Source organism: Triplophysa rosa, linkage group LG21 (genome assembly GCF_024868665.1).
Source record: "Triplophysa rosa linkage group LG21, Trosa_1v2, whole genome shotgun sequence".
NCBI classification, from domain to species: Eukaryota; Metazoa; Chordata; class Actinopteri; order Cypriniformes; family Nemacheilidae; genus Triplophysa; species Triplophysa rosa.
Genome location: NC_079910.1, coordinates 12,237,254 through 12,261,126, shown reverse-complemented (window position 1 = coordinate 12,261,126; position 23,873 = coordinate 12,237,254). Strand labels below are relative to the sequence as shown.

Sequence of the window (23,873 nt, the reverse complement as noted above, 5' to 3'; positions counted from 1 at the left end):
AACATACACATGACCACTTACGGGCGTGTTGAGAGCACCAAACTCATTATTATTAATAGTATCTGTTCACAATAAGTTATTGCAGGACATTATACACATAAAGAGATAATTAATTACACAAAAACTTTATTGAAACGTCTTGTTCTTTATTAGAAACTAGGAAAGGCTCTAAAACATGATTTCCCCCCACAAATAAAATACTGCTGTGCTGACCAATCCCTTCTACAAATAAAGGTTTCAGTCACAGCTATGAATAATGCCATCAGAATTACAGTTCCACTTCTCGTCATCTACCGGCTCATGCATATGCCTGCACTGCAGATCCCCAGATGGACTTTCAGTGAAAGAGTTTTTGGAGAAGATGACCCATTCTCTGCTGATGTTAACACCGTGCACCTGGCAAAGTTCAGCAGCCAGCGGCTCTTTGAGAAACAGGAGGCGTGACAGTCTCTGGAGAGGGTAGCGACAGTTGTGGCTGTTGTAGCCGTGGCTGTACAGCAGGAGCAGATCTCTCCTGCAGGACAAGAGGTGTCTGTGGAGGGCACAGACCTGCATGAAATCCAGTCTCTGGGCCAGGCGGAGAAACCGAACTGGGTTGCCCTCCGTATGAGCCCTGCTCACAGCCAGAGCCAGCTGAACCGCTGGAGAGTGGCGTATTCGCTCAGGCAGCTGAAGTGCATGTTGCATGGTGTGAAATGACCCTGTTACGTATCATGTGTAGATTTATAATGTAAATGTTTATTTAATGTGAATGGGTTTTTGAGGACATACAGTATTTATATGATGTTCGATATCTATGTTAGCTACAGTATTAGTGTCTTTTAGTATTAACTCACCCAGGTTATAGAGCAGACTCAAGGCCTGGAACGCCTCCTGATGCTGGTGCTTTCCTTCTCTGTAGCACTCTAGCAGCCAGCTTAAAGTTTCCTGCAGGTGAGTGTCATTGATACGCGGGTCAAAGTACTGAAGTGGCTGTCCACAGAGCCTGTAAGATGCGTAGAGGAGGAAGCGCACACTTTTCTCTAGCATAGTCACACATTCCGGCCCAGACAGACGCTGGATAATCATGTCTTGCCGTACGCTACGCAGACGGTCAAAAACAAAACTATACACCTGTGGGAATAAATGTACAAAACAACATATTTGATCTTGAATAATGTGCAATATGGAAGCATTCACAGTGAGATGAGAAAATTTGATTATTCAAATAAAAAAAGGTCAATACGGATTTCATGCTGACTTTAAGATAAGTCCGCTATTTCAGTTATGGATTCAACCTTAAAAGCATAACAAGATGCCACTAGTCCATACCTCAGTCCACGGCTGAAATGTTTTAGAAGCTGCAATGTCATCTACTAAGTAACACACAGTCTTTAAAAGCGCAGATGAAGGTCGAAGGTCACTGGGTCGCGTGGAGTCTTTTCCCGCAGCGGGTCGCGAGTATTCTTTGACAGCACACAAGACATCGGCACGAGGCAAGCGATCCCGTTCTGTGCCAGGCACCATCTCAAATTTGTGCAGTCTGTTTTGTGCCTTTCGCTGGCGTAATTCATTGGCAGGGCACATAGTCATACAGATGCCATGGGGCACTGGGTCTTTGACCTTCTGCTCAACGGCCTGTTCCCTGTTCGCTCTGTCCTGATCCTTATGCCTGTGCCCTCTGCCCCTCCTAGGATGAGGCCACCTAAACATTAGACAAGAAATACAATTTGTGATGACGTTCAAAGAGGTTGTGACATTTGCTATATAAGTTGGCAGATTCAGCAGAACCATTCTCACCTGACTCTTAATAGTTATATGCATTTAAAACATTTTATGTATCTGTCTGAAAATGCAGAGAACATTTCTGTTCCAGGAATTTAACTAGTCAAAGTCTGCTTTATTGTCAATTCTGCCACATGTACAGCACATACATGTAGAGAATTGAAATTGCGTTACTCTCAGACCCTTGGTGCATACAGATAACACTAACACTGACAGTAGAACGTAAAAATACAGATTAAATATATATACAAATAAGGACATGTAAAAAAGATGTTCGTAAAATTGCCGTTAATTGCAACTATAAACGAGCTGCCACGTGCACGTAAATCGGTGGGAGAATGTCCATTCGTTAATGTACATTAACTATTAACTTATATGTGCTTTGTACCAACAGTCATGCCATTAGCCCATGGTTTAGTCCAATTATGACTACGTTAGATATACTCTTCGTATTTTCAGACATTCGACCTGTTTTACAATGAACAACGATTTGATTGATATGTCAAAAAAATGCTAAAGTTATAAAATCTTGCATATATCAAAATAAAAACAAGAAACACGGACACTCACGCGTTACTCATGGTTGTCCCGTTCTTTGATTGGGTGTAACCCAAGCGATCATACGTCACTTGCAGCAACGACATCTCTGATTGGCCGCCTGTTTTCTTGAACCATGATGTCATATCCGATTAAAGCTACATTACGCTTGAAACATTACAGCTTGATCATAAAATGAATAATTTTTTTTGTATGTATGTAATGTTCTTATTATGAGTAAACGTTTTGTTTAGATACTAGTTTTTATGAAAAGAAATGAGCAGAGAATGGAAACAGTAAATACAACCCTAAAATAATTAAAAGACTGTCACTTTTTTCATGTTTTAATTTTTTTACCTTTGTACAAATGGAACATTATATTTTACCTCATGAAAACATGTAAAGACTATTAGATAAATCATATGGCAAATGAATTCGTTTTAGTAATGTGTAAGGCCTCTAAAATGAATAATTAAATAAGAACAGCAATGCAGACAGTGATAGATTATATTTATCATACAGTGTAATGCGAATGTTATTCTCAGTTTGACTTTAAATAATGCTGTAAAAATGAATTCAAAAGGACGTACATTTATTGTTTTCCAAGATGTTGGAAAAAACTCTTGTTATTGTATATATAAAAAAACTAAATTGAATTTATTAAAACATTCACAGCTTTATCTCGACAATCCTAATTAATGATTACATAATAAAGTTATTTCAAAGAAGTAACAGAAATTTGTAAGAACGTCTGACAAACTAGACACAAAGATGTAATCAAAATAACATTGAATTCTTTCTCTGTACATGTATAAATATTCATAAACCATATCATGACATGGAGGGACAGAAGAGAGTCTGAGCCGTGCCCTGTCCAATCTGGTCTTCCTCCAGTGATTGCTGGATCAAAACCGTCTCACGGCTTACTAACGAAGACACCTCCAGAAGTTCAGAAAAAGTCCTTTTAAGAAAATATAAAGCATACATTTGTATAAGAACAGAGACTATCTGACATGATTTTTGAAAGTACAGCTTTCAGTGCTACGGTCCACAAACAAAGCCTCTCATATGTTTATCAATATACACTTTCACCTTGTCAATTGTTTGCTGATCTCATGTGCTGAATTTTTCATTTCTCCAAGACATTCTGCTGATGCCTCACTATCAGTGGAAATGCCCCGTGTATACTGCTGCAAGACACGCTCACTCTGATTCAGATATCCGACTGCTTTGGCTGTGTAAGACAAATATTTTTTTCAATGAATGCATTGAGGTTAGGTTAAGTGTTTTTAACATAATTTTTGGAAACCACCACAAGAGGGCACACCTGCCTTATTCAGGACTTTTCCCAAAACCACTGCACATTCAAATATAAGTAATTGCAACATTTTTCTTACAAATATTAAAATATATAGTTGGAAGCTAATAAAAATGTTTGCAGGACATGTAAAACTCTGAACTACCAACTAACAGTCGGAAAAAATGGCTAAATGCAATAGCCGTGTTAAACGCATATACAGTAGACAATAGACAACCATTTAAGTTTCTGTACTCTTTAATAAGAAAAATCTCACACACCTAAGAAATGTCCGGCGTTCTCTCCAATCTGCACGTTCTTTATGGGTAGCTTATGCCTTGTGGCATCAATGGCTGTTGCAAATGACTTATACTCCTCTGAAAACTTGTTTGCTGTGGCAGCAACAGAACCTAAAGCCTCAATCTGCAAAAGGAAGGAGAAACTCAAAGAGGAAGCATATAAACACAAACATTCTAAAGAAATCCTGTTAAATACGCAAAAATAACCTGCAAATCCAGTAAACTGTTGAGCTGTTTCTGCTTCTCCAGGACAAGATACTGTCGTTTCATGCGATGAACTTGCAAGCGCAACTGCTGTTCTTTCTCCATGACAGTCAGAATATTCATCTCTGCCTCCTCTCTCAGTGTTTGATTCTTATGCTCAATCTAGATAAAGTAAAAAATGCGAAAAGACTTCAAACAAGCAATCCTGACACAAAAATAACATGAAAAAGTGGAGAAAAACAGTAAATAGAGGTTAGCTCAGACCTTAGCAGTGAGAAAGGCCAATAAAAACGTCTCCATCGCCATGGCCCTTTCATCATTTTTAATGTCCGCTGTGCTTGGAGGAGCAGCTTTATCTGGAAAGTAGTGACTTGTTACACAAGCAGGTTTATGGACAATTGTATTACACCAAATTAGATTAGTACCACACCTTTGATGACAGAGACATCAAAATCTGGACATATACAGTGGCCATCCAACACAGTTGACTGCAAGACATTTCTTCCCAAATTTGAGGACTCCAGAATGCTGGTAATCACTGCCGGAAGAAATGTTTACTCAATATGCTGCTCCTCAGCAATCATGACATGTTAAGAATCTTATAAGATTCTTATCTAATAAGAAAATCTTGTAAAACAATTATTATAATAAACAAAGAGTTCCCAAAGAACAGTGGATTTAAATCTAAATTTGATTTAAATCTTTTTTTTTACAAATGTACTGCTGAAATGGTGGTATAGCCATAAGCTCACATGGAGAGTTCTTGTCTGCTAGAACACTAAGTGTGCGTCTTGATGGTGCGCCTTCTCTTGGTTTTCGTGTGCCACCTACTCTGGGAGAGGAAGGTCTGGGAGGCTGCAGGATTGACTGCTGTTGTGCACTGTTCTACAGACATCACAATATGTAACATTAGTTCTGATGGGTATCATAGTGAAATGAAACTAAAAAATATCACTCTCATCCATTACTACAGTCAATTACCTTTGCAGGAGCCTTTGGTTCAGTTTGCATGTACCTGGACTTCACAATTGTGCCAGATGCTAATAATCAGTCATATCAGATGAAAGTGTTACTACAAGTTATAACATTTGATAATGGAGATCATAAGATCAGATGCTCTTACTTTTGGTTTTCCTCCTCGCACCACTGTTATTTCCACTGTTGACCTCATTGTCAGTTGATAAACTGAAATACAGACAGATGCTGTATAAATTTCAACATTTTTGTACATATAACTTATATCTCTGATCACTGAAACAGAAGCAACTTTACACTTTCACTTTACATATATAGTATAATATAATATATATATATTACAATTTAAACCAGTCTTACTTTTTTGGGTCACTCGAAGAAATTTTCCGTAAAGTTTGGGGCTTTTTAGATGCCATTATGCAACACCAAGGCCAATGTTTCAGAAGATAAATAAAATTTAACTCGCGGTCTTTTCTTCCTCTGCGCTACAAACATAGCACATAAGCACAACTGAGCGCCCCCTGCTGAACTGGTGTGTAATTAAACGTCAAGAAAGTGGTAAAAATACTACCACTACATAAATTAAACAAAAACTTTTGTACTGCGAAATTGTTTTTTTTGTCATATTAATAAATGAGCTTTTTGTCATTTAAAATAAATTACATGTTTAAATTTAATATTTATTAAGTTTAATACATTTAATATTAAACTAAATAATTCATCATTAAAATGTACACATGTTACAAAATCAATAATATAATACATATAATACACTTGTATTAATAAATTAAAGTCCATATTATCCATTTTTTAAATTTATTTTGGGTTGTGGTTGTCAGTAAGTTGTGTCCGCCCACTTCAATGTGCTAACTAGATCACAACAACTTCCATATTTCTTTATACTTAAACATGTTTTATCTCGCGCCATGAGGAGCTGATCGTATGCAGTTTAGAGGTCTGTAACTCTGGTAAGTACAAAATTAATATTCATGTGTTTCGTTTTTCTAAAGTTATAAAAAGTGTGATGCTAGATTAGCCATAGTTAGCAAGCAAGTGCAGCAAGTTTACTAACCCTTTAAAAGGCTACTTTTCAGTGCTGTTTATCGGAGGTTCGGTGGCTTTGAAATATGTTTTAGTTAAATTACTGTAATTTTCTCTCGGTGTAGTTTGTGGAAGTGCTGTTGATACAGCGTGTCAATGTTATTAGCACGTAGCAAGCTAAAAACTGATCTCTCCAACTTTAACTACTAGCCAAGTCTTCACAAAAAAGTCTGTATAAAAGTTGTTTGTGGAAATTGTAAATTGATGTAAGAGACAAAAATATCAACTTGGGTGGAGTTGGGTGTGGATCAACTTTCTGTCCGTAAAGTGTAAGAATGTGTGTGTGTGTGTGTGTGTTGGGGGGGTTGAGTGTTGATCCTCCTATGAAGATAAATATTTGTTATTTCCTCCATGAAATAACATCAGTTAAATGCTTTTGGGCGCCTTTTCCAAACCCCTCTAAAATGAATAAATATTTATGTCACAGATCAGTTTCCCTCAAGGTTTACTCTCTAGTTTCACAGCTCAATGAAAGTTCATGAGTGGTGTGAAGTTACAGTGTTTCCATTACTCCTCAGGGACGCTCCATCTCACTGGCTTTATTCAGTCCTTTCTCATAAAGAATCTGCTTGGAGTAATGTCACAGCTTTACATTGTTATAGATTGAAGAATGCTCTGTACTGCAACTCATTGTGGAATTTTTTTATGTTGCAGGGTTGGAGAACAGCTGGGATGGCCTCTAAACTATTCGACAGACTTCGCCGTACATTATTCAAGGAAGGAGAGCTACCTTCTGAGACGGACGGAAAAGATGACTTTCCAGAAAGTTCAGAACTTGAGGATGATACAGACTGCGTCTCGGCCAGGCTCAGTGGTACCCTGTGCTTTGAGGGCGATGGGGTTCTTGAATCAGAGGATGCTGGCGATGCATCAGGACCAGACAGTGATTCTGACTTTTTTGGGGAGTCTCTGGATAATGCCTGTAGTAGCACAGGTAGTCCTCAATTTTATTCTATATAATGTCAATAATATTATTGTTGTAAGCAATATGAGTTGTTAATAAATTAATTATGACACACCCTACAACAACTAATAGAGTAAAAGTGATAGTTCACCCAAAAATTAAATTTATGTCATCATTTACTCACCCTCTTGTCATTTTAAACCTGTGTGACTTTATTTCTTCCCCAAAACACAAAATAAGCTATTTTGAAGACAGTTGGTAACCGAACAGTGCCAGCACCCATTCACTTCTATTGTATGGATACAAAACCAATGCAAGTGAATTGGTGGTGCACACATTATTACTAGTTTGTAGTAGTGAAAGTGAAGTTTGTGGTGAAGTTAATCCACGATGCCTTTTTAATCCGAAAATGTAATTCTGCTCTAAAATGGAAATCTTTTTCTGATGATGTCACTTTGAGGGCTTCGGCAGAACGATTGTTAACTTCTCAGCAACTTCCTTTTCTGAATGAAGTACTTTTCAAGATCCAGTCAATTCACAAAAACAAGCTTCCGCCTCTATTTTTCTCATTTATTACTTGGAAAAATGTCATAGTACTGGTTCGGGTTCGCAGGGATTTTAAAAGTGTTTCATATTGACTTTATTCTTCTGAAACCATGCACTATGTGAGAAACACAAATTTAAGGTGTTACACACAAAGTCTGTGTGACACCTTACAGTTTGTGGGCTGATGGTTTTTAATGTTACTCACACAAAGTTTGGGTTTTAGAGGAGTTGCTATAGAGCATACCGATCCTTTATGGTTATGGGCTGTCCTTGTACAGAAAGAGCTAAGTATAGATCTTAAAAAAAGAAAAAATAATACATTGGTGAAATTATGATGATTGAATAATTTTCACTTCAGCTATTTGGTTATGGGAACTATTTCAGTTCAGTTGATTTTGTCTTTGGTCTACAGATGCTAGCCCTATGGGTCCTTCCCCAAAAGGCTCTAACATGATCACCAGACAACTACAAGAAAACTGGCGGGCCTCAAGAGCTCGCTGTATTCCCGAAAAAGTCATTTTTGAAGTGACTGACGCTAGTGTTGTTCATGAGACAAATTCCAAGTATGTGGTAAGTACCCTAACCACAAGTGTAAACCATTGAGTTTTTTATTTTTAGCTGGTGATAGATGGTTTGGAATTTACCACCATCAAAAACCCCCAAAATTGTTCTATATTTGTACGTTTGTATTTTGGTAGATGGCAAATTACTATTAATTTATACCTCCTAGACTAAATTTAAAATACAATGTTATTTTTAAAGAATGTGATTCAACTTTTTCTTTGTAAATTGTCAACTACCTACTTACGAGTTCTTTTTCTGTAGCTTTACACCATTCACGTCATCCATTCTGGCACGTTCGACAAAACTCCCGCAGTCATCACGCGCCGCTACACCGACTTCGAACGGCTACACAGCCGCTTGCGTCGCCGTCACGGGGACGAGATGGACGGCGTTTACTTCCCTCGCAAAAAGCTGCGCAAAAACTTTGTCGCCGAGACCATTGCCAAGCGCAGCCGGGCCTTTGAGCAATACTTGAGCCACCTGTACTCCCTTCCAGAACTACGGACCACACCCACATTTGTTGAGTTCTTCTACCTGGGCGATCTACGTGCTGGCCAGATGCTGATGCGCGTGGGCCGCTACCAAGAATCCCTGGGTTCTCTTCTCAATGCTCTGAGACTCCAGGAGAAGTTAGGATGTCATCAACTCCTCCAGCAAAACCATTTCCAGAGGGTTCATTGGTTCTTCACGCTCTCTGCTTTGGTCAGCTGCTTCCAGGATGTAGAACAGCTTAGTGAGGCTCAGGAACACTGAGACCGAGCCCTGCAGGATCTGGCGCCTTCCCAGGAGGCCTTGCAGCAACACCAGTTGCATCCTCTGCTCATCCCTCTTCTTCAGTGTAACGTTAGACTGTCCTGGAAGATCTCAAAGGACAAGAGACGCTGGGAGGCTCTACTGCAGGAGATTCAGGAGCAGGGGATTGATACTGGGAGTCAACCCAACTTAAAGGAGTGTTTAATTAAAGAAAGCATTGAGGACAGCGAGGGGGCGGTTAGGGCTAAGAGCAAAAGTGAAGATGCCTCATAGGCATTCGGGTGTAGGATGTTAGGGATTGTTTTTTTTTACGTTACTGTTCGCAGTTATGATGTTTTTGAAAGCAATATGTATGATAGTGTGCGAAGAAATCCTGTGGAATTAATACTAACTCATATAATGCACAAGTTGCCTAGAACAATCATTTTAAAGGGCACATGGGCACATTTTATCATTTTCACTGGGTTTTGGTGAAACTCGCAAAACATTTGGAACCACTTAGTAGAGTTACAATATATTTGTGCCTTACGTTTGCCTTAAACAACACTCAGACAATGCTTGTGACAGCAATAAAAGTAGCCTCAATTTTAACACCACTAATATCCATTGCTTTAAATAGCATGTGTTGCCTTGAACCCTATGCAGTCAGGGTGAGCAGAAATGACTCTAAACTACATTTATGTTTACATTCAGTTGCCTTTGACTCACTAGCAGTTAAGTGAACGAAATAAATCCTTTAAAGGCACAAAATACAGCTAGACATTTATGCATGTAACACTACACTTGCAGCTTTTTAGAACAGCTATGTTTTTTATGTATGCACACGATCGCTTTATGTCAACAGACCATTTCAATGTAATTTGGCCTTATCAAAATTGATATTTTAGAATGCATCAACCCATCAGTATTGCATATATATTTTAAAATATAAAGATGGAAGAAATCTTTTAATTTTTAAACTTTTTGATACAAATAACATTTTCCCTTCTGGTTTGCTTACTAAATTTTAAATGGGTTTTATGTATTTATTTATTTTTGTTGGATAGAGTTGAATCATTATATATTTTGGCACCAAGCCATTTTCTCGTTTTTGACAAATCTGCCCTTTTTTCAAAAGTAGATTTAATAAATGCTTGCAGATTTTTTATTCAAATTATTGAAAAACACTTTTATGCACTGAATTTAGCTAATTACCAAAATTGCTGGTAAATTCACATTAGGTCAGTATAGTATTTACTATCAAATATTTTGCACAGCACTTTGAACATGTTCTGCTCTCCTTTTAATTCCAGAGTAAACTCACATTCAAGTGCAGAGATGATCAGGATGGCAATAGAGAGTACTGTAGGATGTTCTTGTGTCTTATTATAAAAGGGAAAGCTGAGTATTTGAGCATGAAATTAAATAACTACATGTACATTTGAATGTTTTAATATGATACAATATTAATAAATGTCATTTTAAAAACTGCTTCACAGATTGACATGAACTAATGTTATTCTTTTTATTCTTTACATTTCAATGAAAAACTATAATTATTTGCTATAGAGAATGTAACTACGTTACACATGGAAGCCCAATCTCCCAATCCCAATCAGATGTGTGACACAAGATGCCCTGGCAATGCCAATGCCATTTCTTTTGTTTCTGTTATTGTCCATGAAGACGGCAGCAAGTGAATACATTTTAACTTATAACAATAATCATATATTGTGTAAAATGCAATGTTTACAGATGTCATCGAAATATACTGCATGCTTTAAATACAGTAACTGATTCTCAAACTTTTCAGATAAAGTACCACCTTTGATAAAATGAGATCATAATTATTTTATTGCTGTCACTGTTATATATTACTTTTAATACTAATGTATCAGTATTTGAATAAGTATCAGTATTTTTTCATGGTAAGGTAAAATAAATGTATTTAATGTAGTTGTTAACAGCAAACCTAAATGTACAAATTAATGTATATAAAGAGAAGAGGAGACAGAGAGACTGCTTATTTAGGTGGATAATTTTAAAGGTTTATTGTTTTAAAGGGGTCATATGACACGGCTTAAACGAATATTATTCGTTTTATTTTCGTTTGTTTTAGATGTAATGCAATGTGTATACACAATTTAAGGTTCAAAAACTCTGTATTTTCCACATAGCGTGCATGTTTGTATCTCCTTTTAGCCCCGCCTCTCTGAAACGCAGATTATTTTACAAAGCTCATCTCACTGAAAAGCCAGTTGTGCTATGATTGGCCAGTTAACCAATGCGTAGTGATTGGTCAAATACTGCAAGCGTGTGACGGAAATGTAACGCCTCTTACCATATTCGGAACATCATGTTCCAAAGCAATTGTACTGACAGGTACGCCCACCTTACTTGCGTATACATTTGGGCGGTCTAAATCAGAACATACCACGAACTGATGTAGATTTGTGGGGGTGTGGTTACACGAGGTGTTTCAGGCAGGTCTGGGTGAGCATTCGCTTTTAGATAGAATGCATCTTTTGATGCATCTGATAAAGTGAAATTGTCAGGTAATTGTCAGGTAAACATCAAAGTTTAAGTAGCCTATGTCAAACAATGTATTTAAATTATAAGGTTGCATTTTATATTAGTTAATTGGAGAGTAATCTAGGCCTTATACAGTATTTAAAATGATGAACAATTAGTGGTCTATTTGAAATTATCACCACACCAATAAACAGTATACAAATGCTGACTACTATTTCAAAGGATGTCCCTATCATATGTTATCCCTCATCTTTCTTGTGGTTAACAGTGTTTGTAAACAACATTTTAGTTAAACTGTAAACAAAATTGGGGTGTCCTGCTCTTTAACTTTGTGGCTTCTCTGACTAATCTTAATTCTGTTTATGAATCAGATTTATAACGTTATGGAACATTAGTTTTTCCCAGAGCCATTGAGAGAGAGAGAGAGTCGCGTCAACTCCGTTGACTCCAATAGAACAGTTTTTTCACAGCTGTTCGTGGAGGCTCTGTCATGGCTCTGCTTCATTTAGTCATGTTTTTCTTGGTCCTGTGGCAGAGCCATGACAAAGCCTTAGGTTTTATATGAGAAAACCATGAGTTGTTTGTTTTTACTTCTCATGTGTTTTCTCGTGTCTTGTCTTTGGCCCCGCCCCTCTCGTCTCATGTATTGCTTTCCTCCCGTGTCTCATGTTCCTCACCTGCCCTGTGTAATTATCCATCTTTTGTCTTGCCTATTTAATGCCCTCTTGTTTCATTGTCTTGTTGCTCGTGGATTGTACTGTGTACGTTTGTTGTGCTTACCTGCATTGATGTCTTCCTTACGTTTCATGTGCTCCATGTTTGCCGTGTCCTGTGGTCCTGTTTGCCGTGTGAATCCCCTGTCTTAGTAAGTGTTTAGTTTAGCCTTTGTCAAGTATTGTCTAGTTTAGTGTTAGTTAGTCAAGGTCCTGCTGTTCGTTTGTTATTGTTACCTTTTCGTTTACCCCCTCGTAGGTGTTTAGTTTCTGTTTTTGTTATAAATAAAGTCTTGTTTGTTAACCCCGTCATACGCCCTTTTCACATGACGTCACGCATCGTCCGTTCTGCCGCGAAGCAGTGTTTCATTACTTCCGCTAGCACTCCAGTTCATAAGGTGGCGGTAATGCACCTATAAGCTGGTTTGCCAACCGCCAGTAAAACTCAAGAAGTTACTTCCGCTAGCGCCTCAGAATAGTTTACCAAGTGGCTTGCACATCTGCCACAAATACGTCTAGATGATGTACAACGTCTTGCAGACAAATTTTCGCTAAGGACAAGATCAAAGCTAGAGAAAGGATACAAATTTTTCGTTGAACAGTACCTGTTTGATTATGAAGGTAAGTGTTTTGTTTTCTTTTTGTGTTAGTGAAGGTGCTAGGATAAGTACTTGAATACGTGTTCTGTCAGTTTTTTTTCTCACTGTTGTTAAATTCCAGCGCGACGGCAAAACGGAAGTTCTTCTTCTTGTTTGTTGCAAGACGGATGTTATGATACACTGCTTCGCAAAAAGGCGGAAGTTAAGTGACGTCATTGTGAAAAGGGCGTATTGCCTGCCTGCAATTGGGTTCTTCCACGCTAGTCCGTGACAGACTCTCAGTAGTTCCCGGGCCGGAAGTTACTAGTAACGCATGGAGCTGCGGATAAACAGACCAACAGAGGACTATGAAGTTGAACTATCTGAAGGCTCACGTGACTACCCGAAAATTTCGAACTTCCGTTGGCGCAACTCTCTCTCTCAGTGGCTCTGGTTTTTCCTGCAGTTGAAATAGTTGGTTTTGTGGAGAACTGAGAGTTGTCATGGTCACGCTAGAAATTACTTCTGGGGATTACTGGGCTGCATGCAGCGTCTTTAAAAGCGGTGGTGTGGAAGTTTATTTCATTATTTATTTACAGAACAACCCTATTATCTACTACCGAAAGAGTTAGGTTAAGTATTCCTAAAATTTTGCATGAGCGCAGCGTGAGACATTAAATAAATGTGCAAGACTCTATCACTGTGTCAAGCCAGAGTTGAACATAGTAATTGTCTTTAGAATGGAAATCGAGAAGATGTGAATGTGAACAGATGGTTTCTTGATGAACTTTAACACTGACGTAGAAGACCTCTAAACCTATTCCTGGAGACTTTCATTCAAACCAGTGCTGAATTAACCCGGGAGGAGGAAAGACTCTTTTTTTTTCCGGAGGAACCACAGGTAGGAAACTCTCAACGACTAACAAAAGCTCACGTCTAAATATTTTATTTTTTCTGTGGTTTTACATAATAAATAAAACTGTCAGTTGCTAAAGTCAACGCCACGCGACTCCGATCTTCACGTCAGCTTCGGAGAAAGTGGAAAAGTTACGAATTTACTCACATTCGCAAATGCAAACTTTATTTGTTACAGTGTATTTATTTAGGCTACAGTTATGCTTTGCATCTTTCTATTTATATTTTGATCCACAAATGTCTTAGGCGTCATTCGATCTTTCAATTGAATATCTTAAAAAAACGTTAACGAGAAGATTCACAGGAAAACCAACTTGTTTATCATAAATTGTTTGCTCAGGAATATTGCTGTATTTCAATATATTCGATTCGTGAAGCAAATGTACAACATTTTGGACGTGCAGTTTCTCATTCGTGTATTTATAATGCTTTCGTCCTTTTTTCAAGGTGAATAACGAAAACTGAAAATTAGATATGATCGTTATGCATATCCTTAATCTCTTCTGCATTTTAACTAATCTGTATGTTTTTGGTTTTTGTTCAAGTTTAACTTTCAAATGAAGAGGTTCTCTACGCATTGAAAATGTGTTAATAAGAGTTAACATGAGCACTTGTGTTAAAGTAAAATGAGAGCTGTCATCGTTGAGCTAATCAATAATGTCTTTATGTCAGAGGGAAGCAGGGCTGCAGATCCAAGAGATATAAAATCGGATTAACCCAGTGAGCTGCTTACACTAATCACCAACACTCATTTCTCTCATGTTTGTTCATTTTAGGCTTTGCCTATGATGCTGATGCTGATGCTGCTACTGAACATATGGGACTTTGATGGCGTAAAGATGACAAAACTTTAAGTAGAACTAAAGTCTTCCACTGATGATTCTCTCATCATCCGCAAACTCAGGTTTTATAGACCCCACTTCCAAATTATGTTTTAAAATGCCATTGTTTGATTTTAAACTATGGCAACAAAAATACATTGTTATATTGTATGTTTACTGTGTCATCATAACTTCACCTGGGTTATGAAATCATAGTCAAATGATATGCACTCTCAAACTTAGTTTATGATACATTTACACTGCACTGTTCTGGATCAAGATGAAATTGTTTTTTGTGTGTTTTATTACAGAGAACTGCAAGCATGTCTTGCTCAAAAGATCATTTTGTGCAGTTTGTGTACCGTATGATCATACGGAACAACCAGAAAGCCCTTATGCTGTTGTGTGTGTGGCTTCTGTGCACACAGCCAGTGTCCAGCAGCAACCAAAGCTCTCGGGGCCAAACTGGTGAGCTAGGACACAATTCCAACCCCCCCTCACTCTGTATATCCCCCTCAGGTCTCATTACACACACTGGACACACATTTACAGTATATGACCCTCTGGGAGCTCAGACCATTACTAATAACAGCTAAACAACCGTTAACCACCCAAATATAATTCCTGCATGGACACAAGAGACCGTGCTGTACGTTTATTTAAATGTTTTCCTTAGAAAGACAAAAATATAAACTCTAATATTTCTTGAAAGAATGTAACTACTTCTCCCATATTAAACATGGGACTTAATAGAAAATAAAAATAACAGATTTACAGTGTCTTTATAATATATTGTATATGGTGTTTTAACATATTTCTGGTAAATTTTCATCATCTGGATTTTTTAAGTGTTAAATTATTTGTAAATAATATAGGTCTTTTCATATATTTACTTATAAAGCAGATCATAGATGAGTGTAAATGTGGTGTTGTCCATGTGATGGCGCCAAAAGATTAGAAATATTTGTTGTCAACCTTCGTTGTGTCTCTATAATCTTATATTTACCACCAGATGTCCACATATAAAATGACAGACTATCAACAGCTGAGCAAACATAATGTATGAAATAATAACCTCTTTATTTCTCACTGTTTTCTGTCAATCAAAGGCCGATATGAAGTTAAGCCGGGTACTTGTGAAGTGGTGGCGGCTCATCGTTGCTGTAATAAGAATAAAATCGAAGAGAGATCTCAGACGGTCATGTGCTCCTGTCTGCCTGGACAGGTTGCTGGCACCACCCATTCCCAACCCTCATGTGTGGATGGTGAGTCTACTGTCATCCTCACCAAACATTGGAAAACTTGCTACAAAACCAATGAAAATGACTATACTGATGTAGCAAAAGGAACATGGTCATTTATTTTTAACGATTTTACATGGTTGATTTAAAATTGCATGCCAGTTGAGCACATACAGTAAAGAAGTAAACAGTTTTAATAATTATGTCTGAAATGACACGATAAATACTGTTTGGATAGGATGGTGGTCCACCACTCACCTTATGTCAGGAACCCTTCCTATTATTATCCTATGTTTCGGAATAAATGAATCGTGATTGACAGCATCGTCTACTGAAAAATGTTACTTTGATGCTGTTGTCAACTGTTGTCAATGTAAAGTCAGAAGACAGCTGTCATGTCAGCCAGTGACACATAAACATTATTTATACCTATGAGAGCCTCCAATGGTAAATAAAGGCGTTTCCCTCAGTTGATGATTTGCTGTTTCTGTTTAAATTCATTTTAGTTTTAAAACGTCTGTCTTAAGGGCTCTGACAACAGTGACATTAAAATCCTTCGATTTATCCAAGGCTTTTATTTTATCTGTGTTTAAAGGTTTTCAAGTCATACACAAATATTATTATTATTTTTTATTTTTTTATTTTTTATTTTGCGCTTCCAATTATAAGGGAAACTACTGATGGCACCTTTCGGTGATCTTAAAGGAATAGTTCACCCAAAAATGAATATTCTGCCATCATTTACTCACCCTCTTGCAGAGCATGTGAGCGGAGCTGAACGGTGAGAATTTCCGCTCCCCGCTCACATGTGTGTTCGCTCCCCCCGCTCTACCGCTCAAAGTCACACCAGACCGCTCCGCTCAATTCCGCTCCCCGCTCACCTACAATTTCATCCCACTCTGGTGAAATCGCTCCACGCTCGCTCAAATTTAAAATTCCTCTGCATGCCTAACACCTGCCGTTTTCAGCCGAAGCCTTACCCCTCGTTTACACCGCACGCATCTGCGGCACGTCACGGCTCCGACGCGGCTACCGGAACTGATCGCGGTCATTCTAGTCTACACAGTAAAAAGAAAAAGTGCCTCATATATCCAGTTGTGTACTCAAAGAACCTTAAACTGTATTTTAAGTGCTCCAAAGCTCTTTTTCTCAATAAAAGGGTTATGGTGGAACCATCTATAGTATTTGTGGTTCTTCCAGGAACCTAGAAGATTCTTGAATAAACCCAAATTAAGTTGTGAAGTTCTGGAGTCACCTTTTCACTACACTGGGACCTCAAAGTGCTTTGCGGGTTATTGAAGGAACTCAAATTCTAAAAAATGGTTCTTGTAAGATCTGTAAACTTGTAAGTGGTTCCTGGAGAATCTCTCTTGTACAAGACAGTATCTAGAGGAACCCCCCAAAAATCTGCATGAAATAGGGATTTTTAGTGTCTGATCATTTTGATGTTTTATGAGAATAAGAATAGTCCAAAGTTTGGATTTTAGCCCCTGCTAAGTGAACACACATTTTAAAATCATGCACATGATTAGAAAAGGCTAAATGTTATTTAGAAAAATTTCAGCAAGCTTTTTGATTATTTTATATTTCTTATTTGTATTATATCATTAATTATATTAATATGTTATAAATAAACATTTTTATTCTATAAGTAGATCCTACACTGTAAAAATTAAAGGTACTTTGAGGAACCATTTGGGGTTCTTCACATTGCCACACCGGCGGAAACTCAAGGCACCGCTTAATGAAGGGGGGCGGTTCTCTGAGGAACCCTCAAGGCTTCTTGGGGATCCCTCTTATTAAAATGGTCTGGAACCATCTTGGGTGCTTCAAGGCACCATTTCACAGTTTATATTTGCTATTCACAATATTTTAATAAGCAGAAATACTAAATCAAATACAACAGTTTATTGATAAACCACAACAATTTACATTGAATAAATATTTACAGAATGGTCAATATTGAACATTACCATTCTAAATTCATGAAATCACATGTATAATCAATATTGTGTTGGTGATATTGTTATAAATGAAAAGTCTTTATCTTAACAAAACTAACCAAATAATTTGCCTTAATTTTAAATATACTGTACATACAGAAATATTTCAGGTACTTTGTACAATTGTAAAAATGTCCAGCAAAAAAGTAATGTCTCATAGCAAGGCCTACACCCATGTTAAGGTTGTAATTTGCCAAAAAGCAAATCCTCGCGAGCTAGAGAAAACAATGCTGTTCTCTCCAAATGGGTTTCCTGCTATTACCAGGTGGAGTGAGGAACCATGTAGTCAAAGTCAAAATTATTTCTATAGTACATTTCACAATTTTACATTGCTAAAGTATTTATGGCAAAAAGAGAACAGGAGCTGTGCCTGTTGGCCTTAGGTGTCCCAGGCAGTGCAAGGATGAGCATCAGTGTGGGCTGGTCTGTTGGCCTTGGGTGTCCCTGCGAATAAGACATGGAGACCAAAAAGAGGGATTTAGATAACGTCTCATAAAACATTACATTTAATCATTTAGCACATCACAAATTGGTTTACAAATGTAACAATAAACAAAATATTACAATGCCTGGAAGTCACTGTTTTGGTCTATGGTTAAGGAGTACAATAGGCTATTTATAGCAACAACTGTAATAATCCACTTTATTCAGATTTTCCATTGTCAATGAGTATTTTTACATGTGCAAATATAACAAATAACATAATAATGCAAATATCACAATAAATATAATACTTTAATACTATAATACTGCGACATTGGGCCAACAGCGCCACAGTACTGTGGAGGGCGAGACTGCACAATAAACACACAGAGCAGCTGCAGTTTGTTTGGATGTAAAGCACAACAACGTTTACATTTTCAAAAGATTTCAGTGACTTAGGATCCACTTATAGAATAAAAATGTTTATTTATAATATATTAATATAATTAATTATATAATACAAATAGTAAGAAATATAAAATAATCAAAAAGCTTGCTGAAATTTTTCAAAATAACATTTAGCCTTTTCTAATCATGTGCATGATTTTAAAATGTGTGTTCACTTAGCAGGGGCCAAAACCAAACTTTGGACTATTCTTATTCTCATAAAACATCAAAATGATCAGACACTAAAAATCCCTATTTCATGCAGATTTTTGGGGGGTTCCTCTAGATACTGTCTTGTACAAGAGAGATTCTCCAGGAACCACTTACAAGTTTACAGATCTTACAAGAACCATTTTTTAGAATTTGAGTTCCTTCAATAACCCGCAAAGCACTTTGAGGTCCCAGTGTAGTGAAAAGGTGACTCCAGAACTTCACAACTGAATATGGGATTATTCAAGAATCATCTAGGTTCCTGGAAGAACCACAAAGACTATAGATGGTTCCACCATAACCCTTTTATTGAGAAAAAGAGCTTTGGAGCACATAAAATACAGTTTAAGGTTCTTTGAGTACACAACTGGATATTTGAGGCACTTTTTCTTTATACTGTGTAAGTCACTGAAATCTTTTGAAAATGTAAACGTTGTTGTGCTTTCCATCCAAACAAACAGCAGCTGCTCTGTGTGTTTATTGTGCAGTCTCGCCCTCCACAGTACTGTGGCGCTGTTGGCCAAATGTCGCAGCGTCAAGGCATGTGCCATGTGGCGCTTTCGTTAGTATGTGTTTAACTTTTTCCAGCTCTGCGCAGACCGATCACCTTATGACAAAACGCATGCGGACTTAGAATAACATCTCTAAAGCATACAGAGCAGTCAGTTCACAAATAGCTCTCACTGTGCTTTGATGTCGCCGATCCGTCTGCGATCAAACATCAATGGCACGAGTGTTCACCGGTGTTGTTCCGCTCGCGCGACAGGCGGGAATTCAAAATAACGGATCGCAACAACCTCTCGACTGTCCCATTGGATGTAAGTAAAGTCAAAATATATAAATAACTTAAATATACTAACTATATACTATTTATATAAATGTATACTCTGACACGTCTAATTATATGGCCGCTTTTGGCTGTTTAAATCATTTATTTACACAGTGTAGGCAGCGCATGTTTTAGCCGAGATGCTAACGAATATAAGTTAAGATGAAGCTTGTTTGGCTAACGTTAAGTGCGTAACGTTAGTGTTAAATGACAAACAATGACTTTTAGCCACTTTTAGCTATTATGTTCACTTTTAGTGAATGTATAGCTCTTTTTTAACTTATTGATGTTTGTGTTGAATGGTTTTCTCACCCATGTTACATAAATTGTCTGTAATTAAATATTTTTTATCATTCAGTTCTGTTTTTATCCTTTTAACTCAGAATTTTCAGTATTTTCCAGTTGAGAAGCAAAAAAATGTAAGTATTATATTTATTGCGATTTTTTTCATTATTATGTTATTTGTTATATTTGCACATGTAAAAATACTCATTGACAATGGAAAATCTGAATAAAGTGGATTATTACAGTTGTTGCTATAAATAGCCTATTGTACTCCTTAACCATAGACCAAAACAGTGACTTCCAGGCATTGTAATATTTTGTTTGTTACATTTGTAAACCAATTTGTGATGTGCTAAATGATTAAATGTAATGTTTTATGAGACGTTATCTAAATCCCTCTTTTTGGTCTCCATGTCTTATTCCCAGGGAAACCCAAGGCCAACAGACCAGCCCACCCTGATGCTCATCCTTGCACTGCCTGGGACACCTAAGGCCAACAGGCGCAGCTCCTGTTCTCTTTTTGCCATAAATACATATTGCTAATCTACTTTAGCAATGTAAAATTGTGAAATGTACTATAGAAATAATTTTGACTTTGACTACATGGATCCTCACGCCACCTGGTAATAGCAGGAAACCCATTTGGAGAGAACAGCATTGTTTTCTCTAGCTCGCAAGGATTTGCTTTTTGGTAAATTACAACCTTAACATGGGTGTAGGCCTTGCTATGAGAAATTACTTTTTTGCTGGACTTTTTTACAATTGTACATTTGTACAAAGTACCTGAAATATTTCTGTATGTACAGTATATTTAAAATTAAGGCAAATTATTTGGTTAGTTTTGTTAAGATAAAGACTTTTCATTTATAACAATATCACCAACACAATATTAATTATACATGTGATTTCATGAATTTAGAATGGTAATGTTCAATATTGACCATTCTGTAAATATTTATTCAATGTAAATTGTTGTTGTTTATCAATAAACTGTTGTATTTGATTTAGTATTTCTGCTTATTAAAATATTGTGAATAGCAAATATAAACTGAAATGGTGCCTTGAAGCACCCAAGATGGTTCCAGACCATTTTAATAAAAGATCCCACAGAAGCCTTGAGGGTTCCTCAGAAAACCGCCCTTCGTGAAGCGGTGACTTGAGTTTCCCCTGAGGGTTCCGCCAGCGTGGCAATGTGGAGAACCCCAAATGGTTCCTCAAAGTACCTTTAATTTTTACAGTGTATGCTTGTGTTTACACCACACGCGCCGCGGCACGTTTCAAAAGTGCCCCAGAAGCGCCGCTTCGCTAAAAATAGGCGCCTTGTCTATTTTTGGCAAACCGGAGCGAGACAGAGCAATCTTTGGATAAAAACCCGCTCCGCGCTCCGACTATATTTCGCACGCTCCGCTCCCCGCTCTGCACTCTTGTCATTTCAAACCTGTGTGACTTTCTGCAGAACAACGACGGTATTGACTTCTATTGTATGGACACAAAACCAATGCAAGTGATCGACATACTTTTGTGTTCTGCAGAAGAAAGCAAGTTATACTGGTTTGAAAATGATGACAGAATTTTTATTTATGGGTGAACTATTACTTTAATACTCTTTACCCAGTTCCTCACTAATAATATCTCCTACATTGGGCCTGTTTCCTGTACGCAGAGCGATAGAATATAATTCAATTGCAATAGTGGTACTGATTTTCTAGTACCTGATTTTAAATCAATAAAAAGTCCTTTAAATGATAACTAGATCTCGTCAACATTTTCATAATTCAATATCACGCTGAGATAAAATGGCAAGAAAACACTTTGAAATAGAATATCAACATGTAATATCACATTCACTTTCACACATTTTCCTATATCTACAATAGCATTACAACATCCCGGCGCCTCGGGTGCACATCTATTGTGCTATGCAGGATATTACCATTTCACTGTTCAAAAGAATTTGCTGACTGGGAATGGATGTTATATCTATTTAAGCAAACGTTGAAGTTAAAGTCTGTCTCAAAAGATCCTTTTGAAAAGACCAGCTTAGGCCAGCATGAATTTTGCTGGTTCATACTGGTTAATGTCTAGATTATAGTTATGAAGTTATAGGGTGGTTTTGTGTAAATTGTACCAGACTGTGTTTGCTCAGCATGGTTCAGCAATTATTTAAGTATTTTCATGTATAGATAAAGCATTTGGCTTTTAATGTTTATGTGTCATGTTCATTTTGGAAAGGGCTTGCTATGTTTCCTTAGAATTTCCTATGATTTGTTTTCATTTGGTTATGGGTGCATTTAATACAGGGGTTTTTATGTGACTTAATACATTTAATGATATATATGTAAATTATGTGTCATTCGTTATACTATGGTTAAACACTTGTACAGAAATGTTTACTGTGTAAATGGTAAATGTGTACAAGAAAATGTCTACTGTAAAGTATTGTAATTCTTTGTTACTTGTAATCTACAATTCTGTCTCATATCTGACATACTGCCATGTTGATCGGAACTGCACCCAAGTTTTTCACCTACTGTTGCACTTGTGTATATGGTTGAGTGACAATAAAGGGATTTGATTTTGATAGTACACATCTATATCTTTCCTGAATATATACTGTAGCTTTCAAATAGTAAACAGGATTTCTTAAATATACCAGAGAGTGTAGTAAAAAACAAACACTTCCTCTCACCCACTTTTTCTTGCCCTCTTTTCATTTCCGTCGCTCAGCTTCTGTCGTTCAGTCGAAGTGGTGGTGTCAGATGGAGCCGTGTTTAACCGGTGAGAAGTGTAAAGTGTTGCCTGACCTTACCGGCTGGTCCTGCAGCTCGGGGAACAAAATCAAAACTACCAAGGTAAGATGCCAGTATATACGGCAAGTCTATGTTTACTTCAAAATCTAGTCAGCAGTTTTGTTGTTACTGCAGAGGCCGCCGCACATGTCAAAGTTGCTACAGATGCTACAGATTCACCACCAGACGTTATGGGCTACAACGTCCCAGCAGCGATGGCTCTTCTGCTGTTTGAACTGTTCACACATCTGTTTGGACTGGTTATGCAATGTTATTCTACCTGTCATATGGAACAGCGTCTAAGATGTATTTTGGCCCTTTTTTCTCTGCTTAGGTCACGCGGTAGATGAAATCTTCACACCTCAGACCGCGGACGTGATGACAGCTCATAATTTCACAGGAACATATTTTTAAATGAAATGCAACAAATGTCAACAAAATTGCACGCTGTCGGCAAAAACATGCAAACTGTGAACTAAAAATGTGTTAGTCAGTTGTGCTGTTATCAGTTTGAGTGAAAACCTTATGTAAGAAAAAAGAAAATGGTTTTATGTCAAATGTAACATTTTGTTTTATATTGAGTATTAATGAATTCATATGAAAATGACATATTTTTTTGTTGTACCATGTAAGTAAATATGTAAAGCACATCTGGTTTCCCCAACTGCATTTTATTTGGATTTTAAAGATGGTTTAAACATAAAGGGGCGGATTCCCGGACAGGGATTAGTTTAAGCCAGGACTAGGCCTTAGATAAATTGGGATGTTTAAGTTGTTTTATAAAACATACCTTACAAAAAAATTACTGGTGTGCATCTCGAGACAAAACAATGATCTTTTTGAAGATATGTCATTGTAAGTTGTTTTTGATCAAGACACCTTTAAGAATCCTTTAGAATTATATATCATCTGTGAAAGACGTAGGACCAAAAAACGTTCTGGCCGAACGCTGTGACTGGTCATGTGTACATAATCAGTCAACGTATGTTGCATACCATTGCGCACCCTGTTCACGCAGACGTCATACGTCATCAGCGCACTCACATCTGCTGTGTCAATGTAGAGAGAATGGCGGACAATCAAACTTTCCTGCGGAACCGACAACAAGTACACTAAAAAAAATGGCTCTTTGGTTTAACATAATTCAATCATGGACAGTGGTTT

The 23,873-nt window shown here is 37.3% G+C and overlaps 3 protein-coding genes and 1 long non-coding RNA gene across 4 annotated transcripts; 2 read left to right on the top strand and 2 right to left on the bottom strand.

Moving 5' to 3' along the window:
* Nucleotides 1-111: 111 nt before the first annotated feature.
* sac3d1 (SAC3 domain containing 1) lies at nt 112-2,360 on the bottom strand. Its single transcript, XM_057319537.1, has 4 exons — nt 2,335-2,360; nt 1,312-1,684; nt 837-1,113; nt 112-701 (listed from the first exon to the last, which is right to left on the bottom strand). The coding sequence occupies exons 1-4, from the start codon at nt 2,343-2,345 to the stop codon at nt 238-240; spliced, it is 1,125 nt and encodes a 374-aa protein (XP_057175520.1). The 5' UTR covers nt 2,346-2,360; the 3' UTR covers nt 112-237.
* A 304-nt stretch (nt 2,361-2,664) lies between these two features.
* haus8 (HAUS augmin like complex subunit 8) lies at nt 2,665-5,555 on the bottom strand. Its single transcript, XM_057319753.1, has 10 exons — nt 5,437-5,555; nt 5,225-5,286; nt 5,083-5,141; nt 4,854-4,986; nt 4,532-4,639; nt 4,366-4,457; nt 4,105-4,263; nt 3,880-4,021; nt 3,394-3,535; nt 2,665-3,262 (listed from the first exon to the last, which is right to left on the bottom strand). Exons 1-10 carry the CDS (start codon nt 5,490-5,492, stop codon nt 3,133-3,135), a joined length of 1,083 nt encoding a protein of 360 aa, XP_057175736.1. The 5' UTR covers nt 5,493-5,555; the 3' UTR covers nt 2,665-3,132.
* Nucleotides 5,556-5,932: 377 nt separating this feature from the next.
* snx21 (sorting nexin family member 21) lies at nt 5,933-10,540 on the top strand. Its single transcript, XM_057319495.1, is given in 4 exon segments — nt 5,933-6,044; nt 6,832-7,111; nt 8,040-8,197; nt 8,453-10,540. Coding segments are annotated over 3 exon segments (1,185 nt in total). The 5' UTR covers nt 5,933-6,044; nt 6,832-6,849; the 3' UTR covers nt 9,218-10,540.
* A 5,057-nt stretch (nt 10,541-15,597) lies between these two features.
* LOC130545254 (uncharacterized) lies at nt 15,598-23,284 on the top strand. The gene is made up of 3 exons (XR_008961627.1): nt 15,598-15,747; nt 22,648-22,772; nt 23,044-23,284. It is a non-coding gene; the product is annotated as an uncharacterized LOC130545254 (long non-coding RNA).
* Nucleotides 23,285-23,873: the final 589 nt, after the last annotated feature.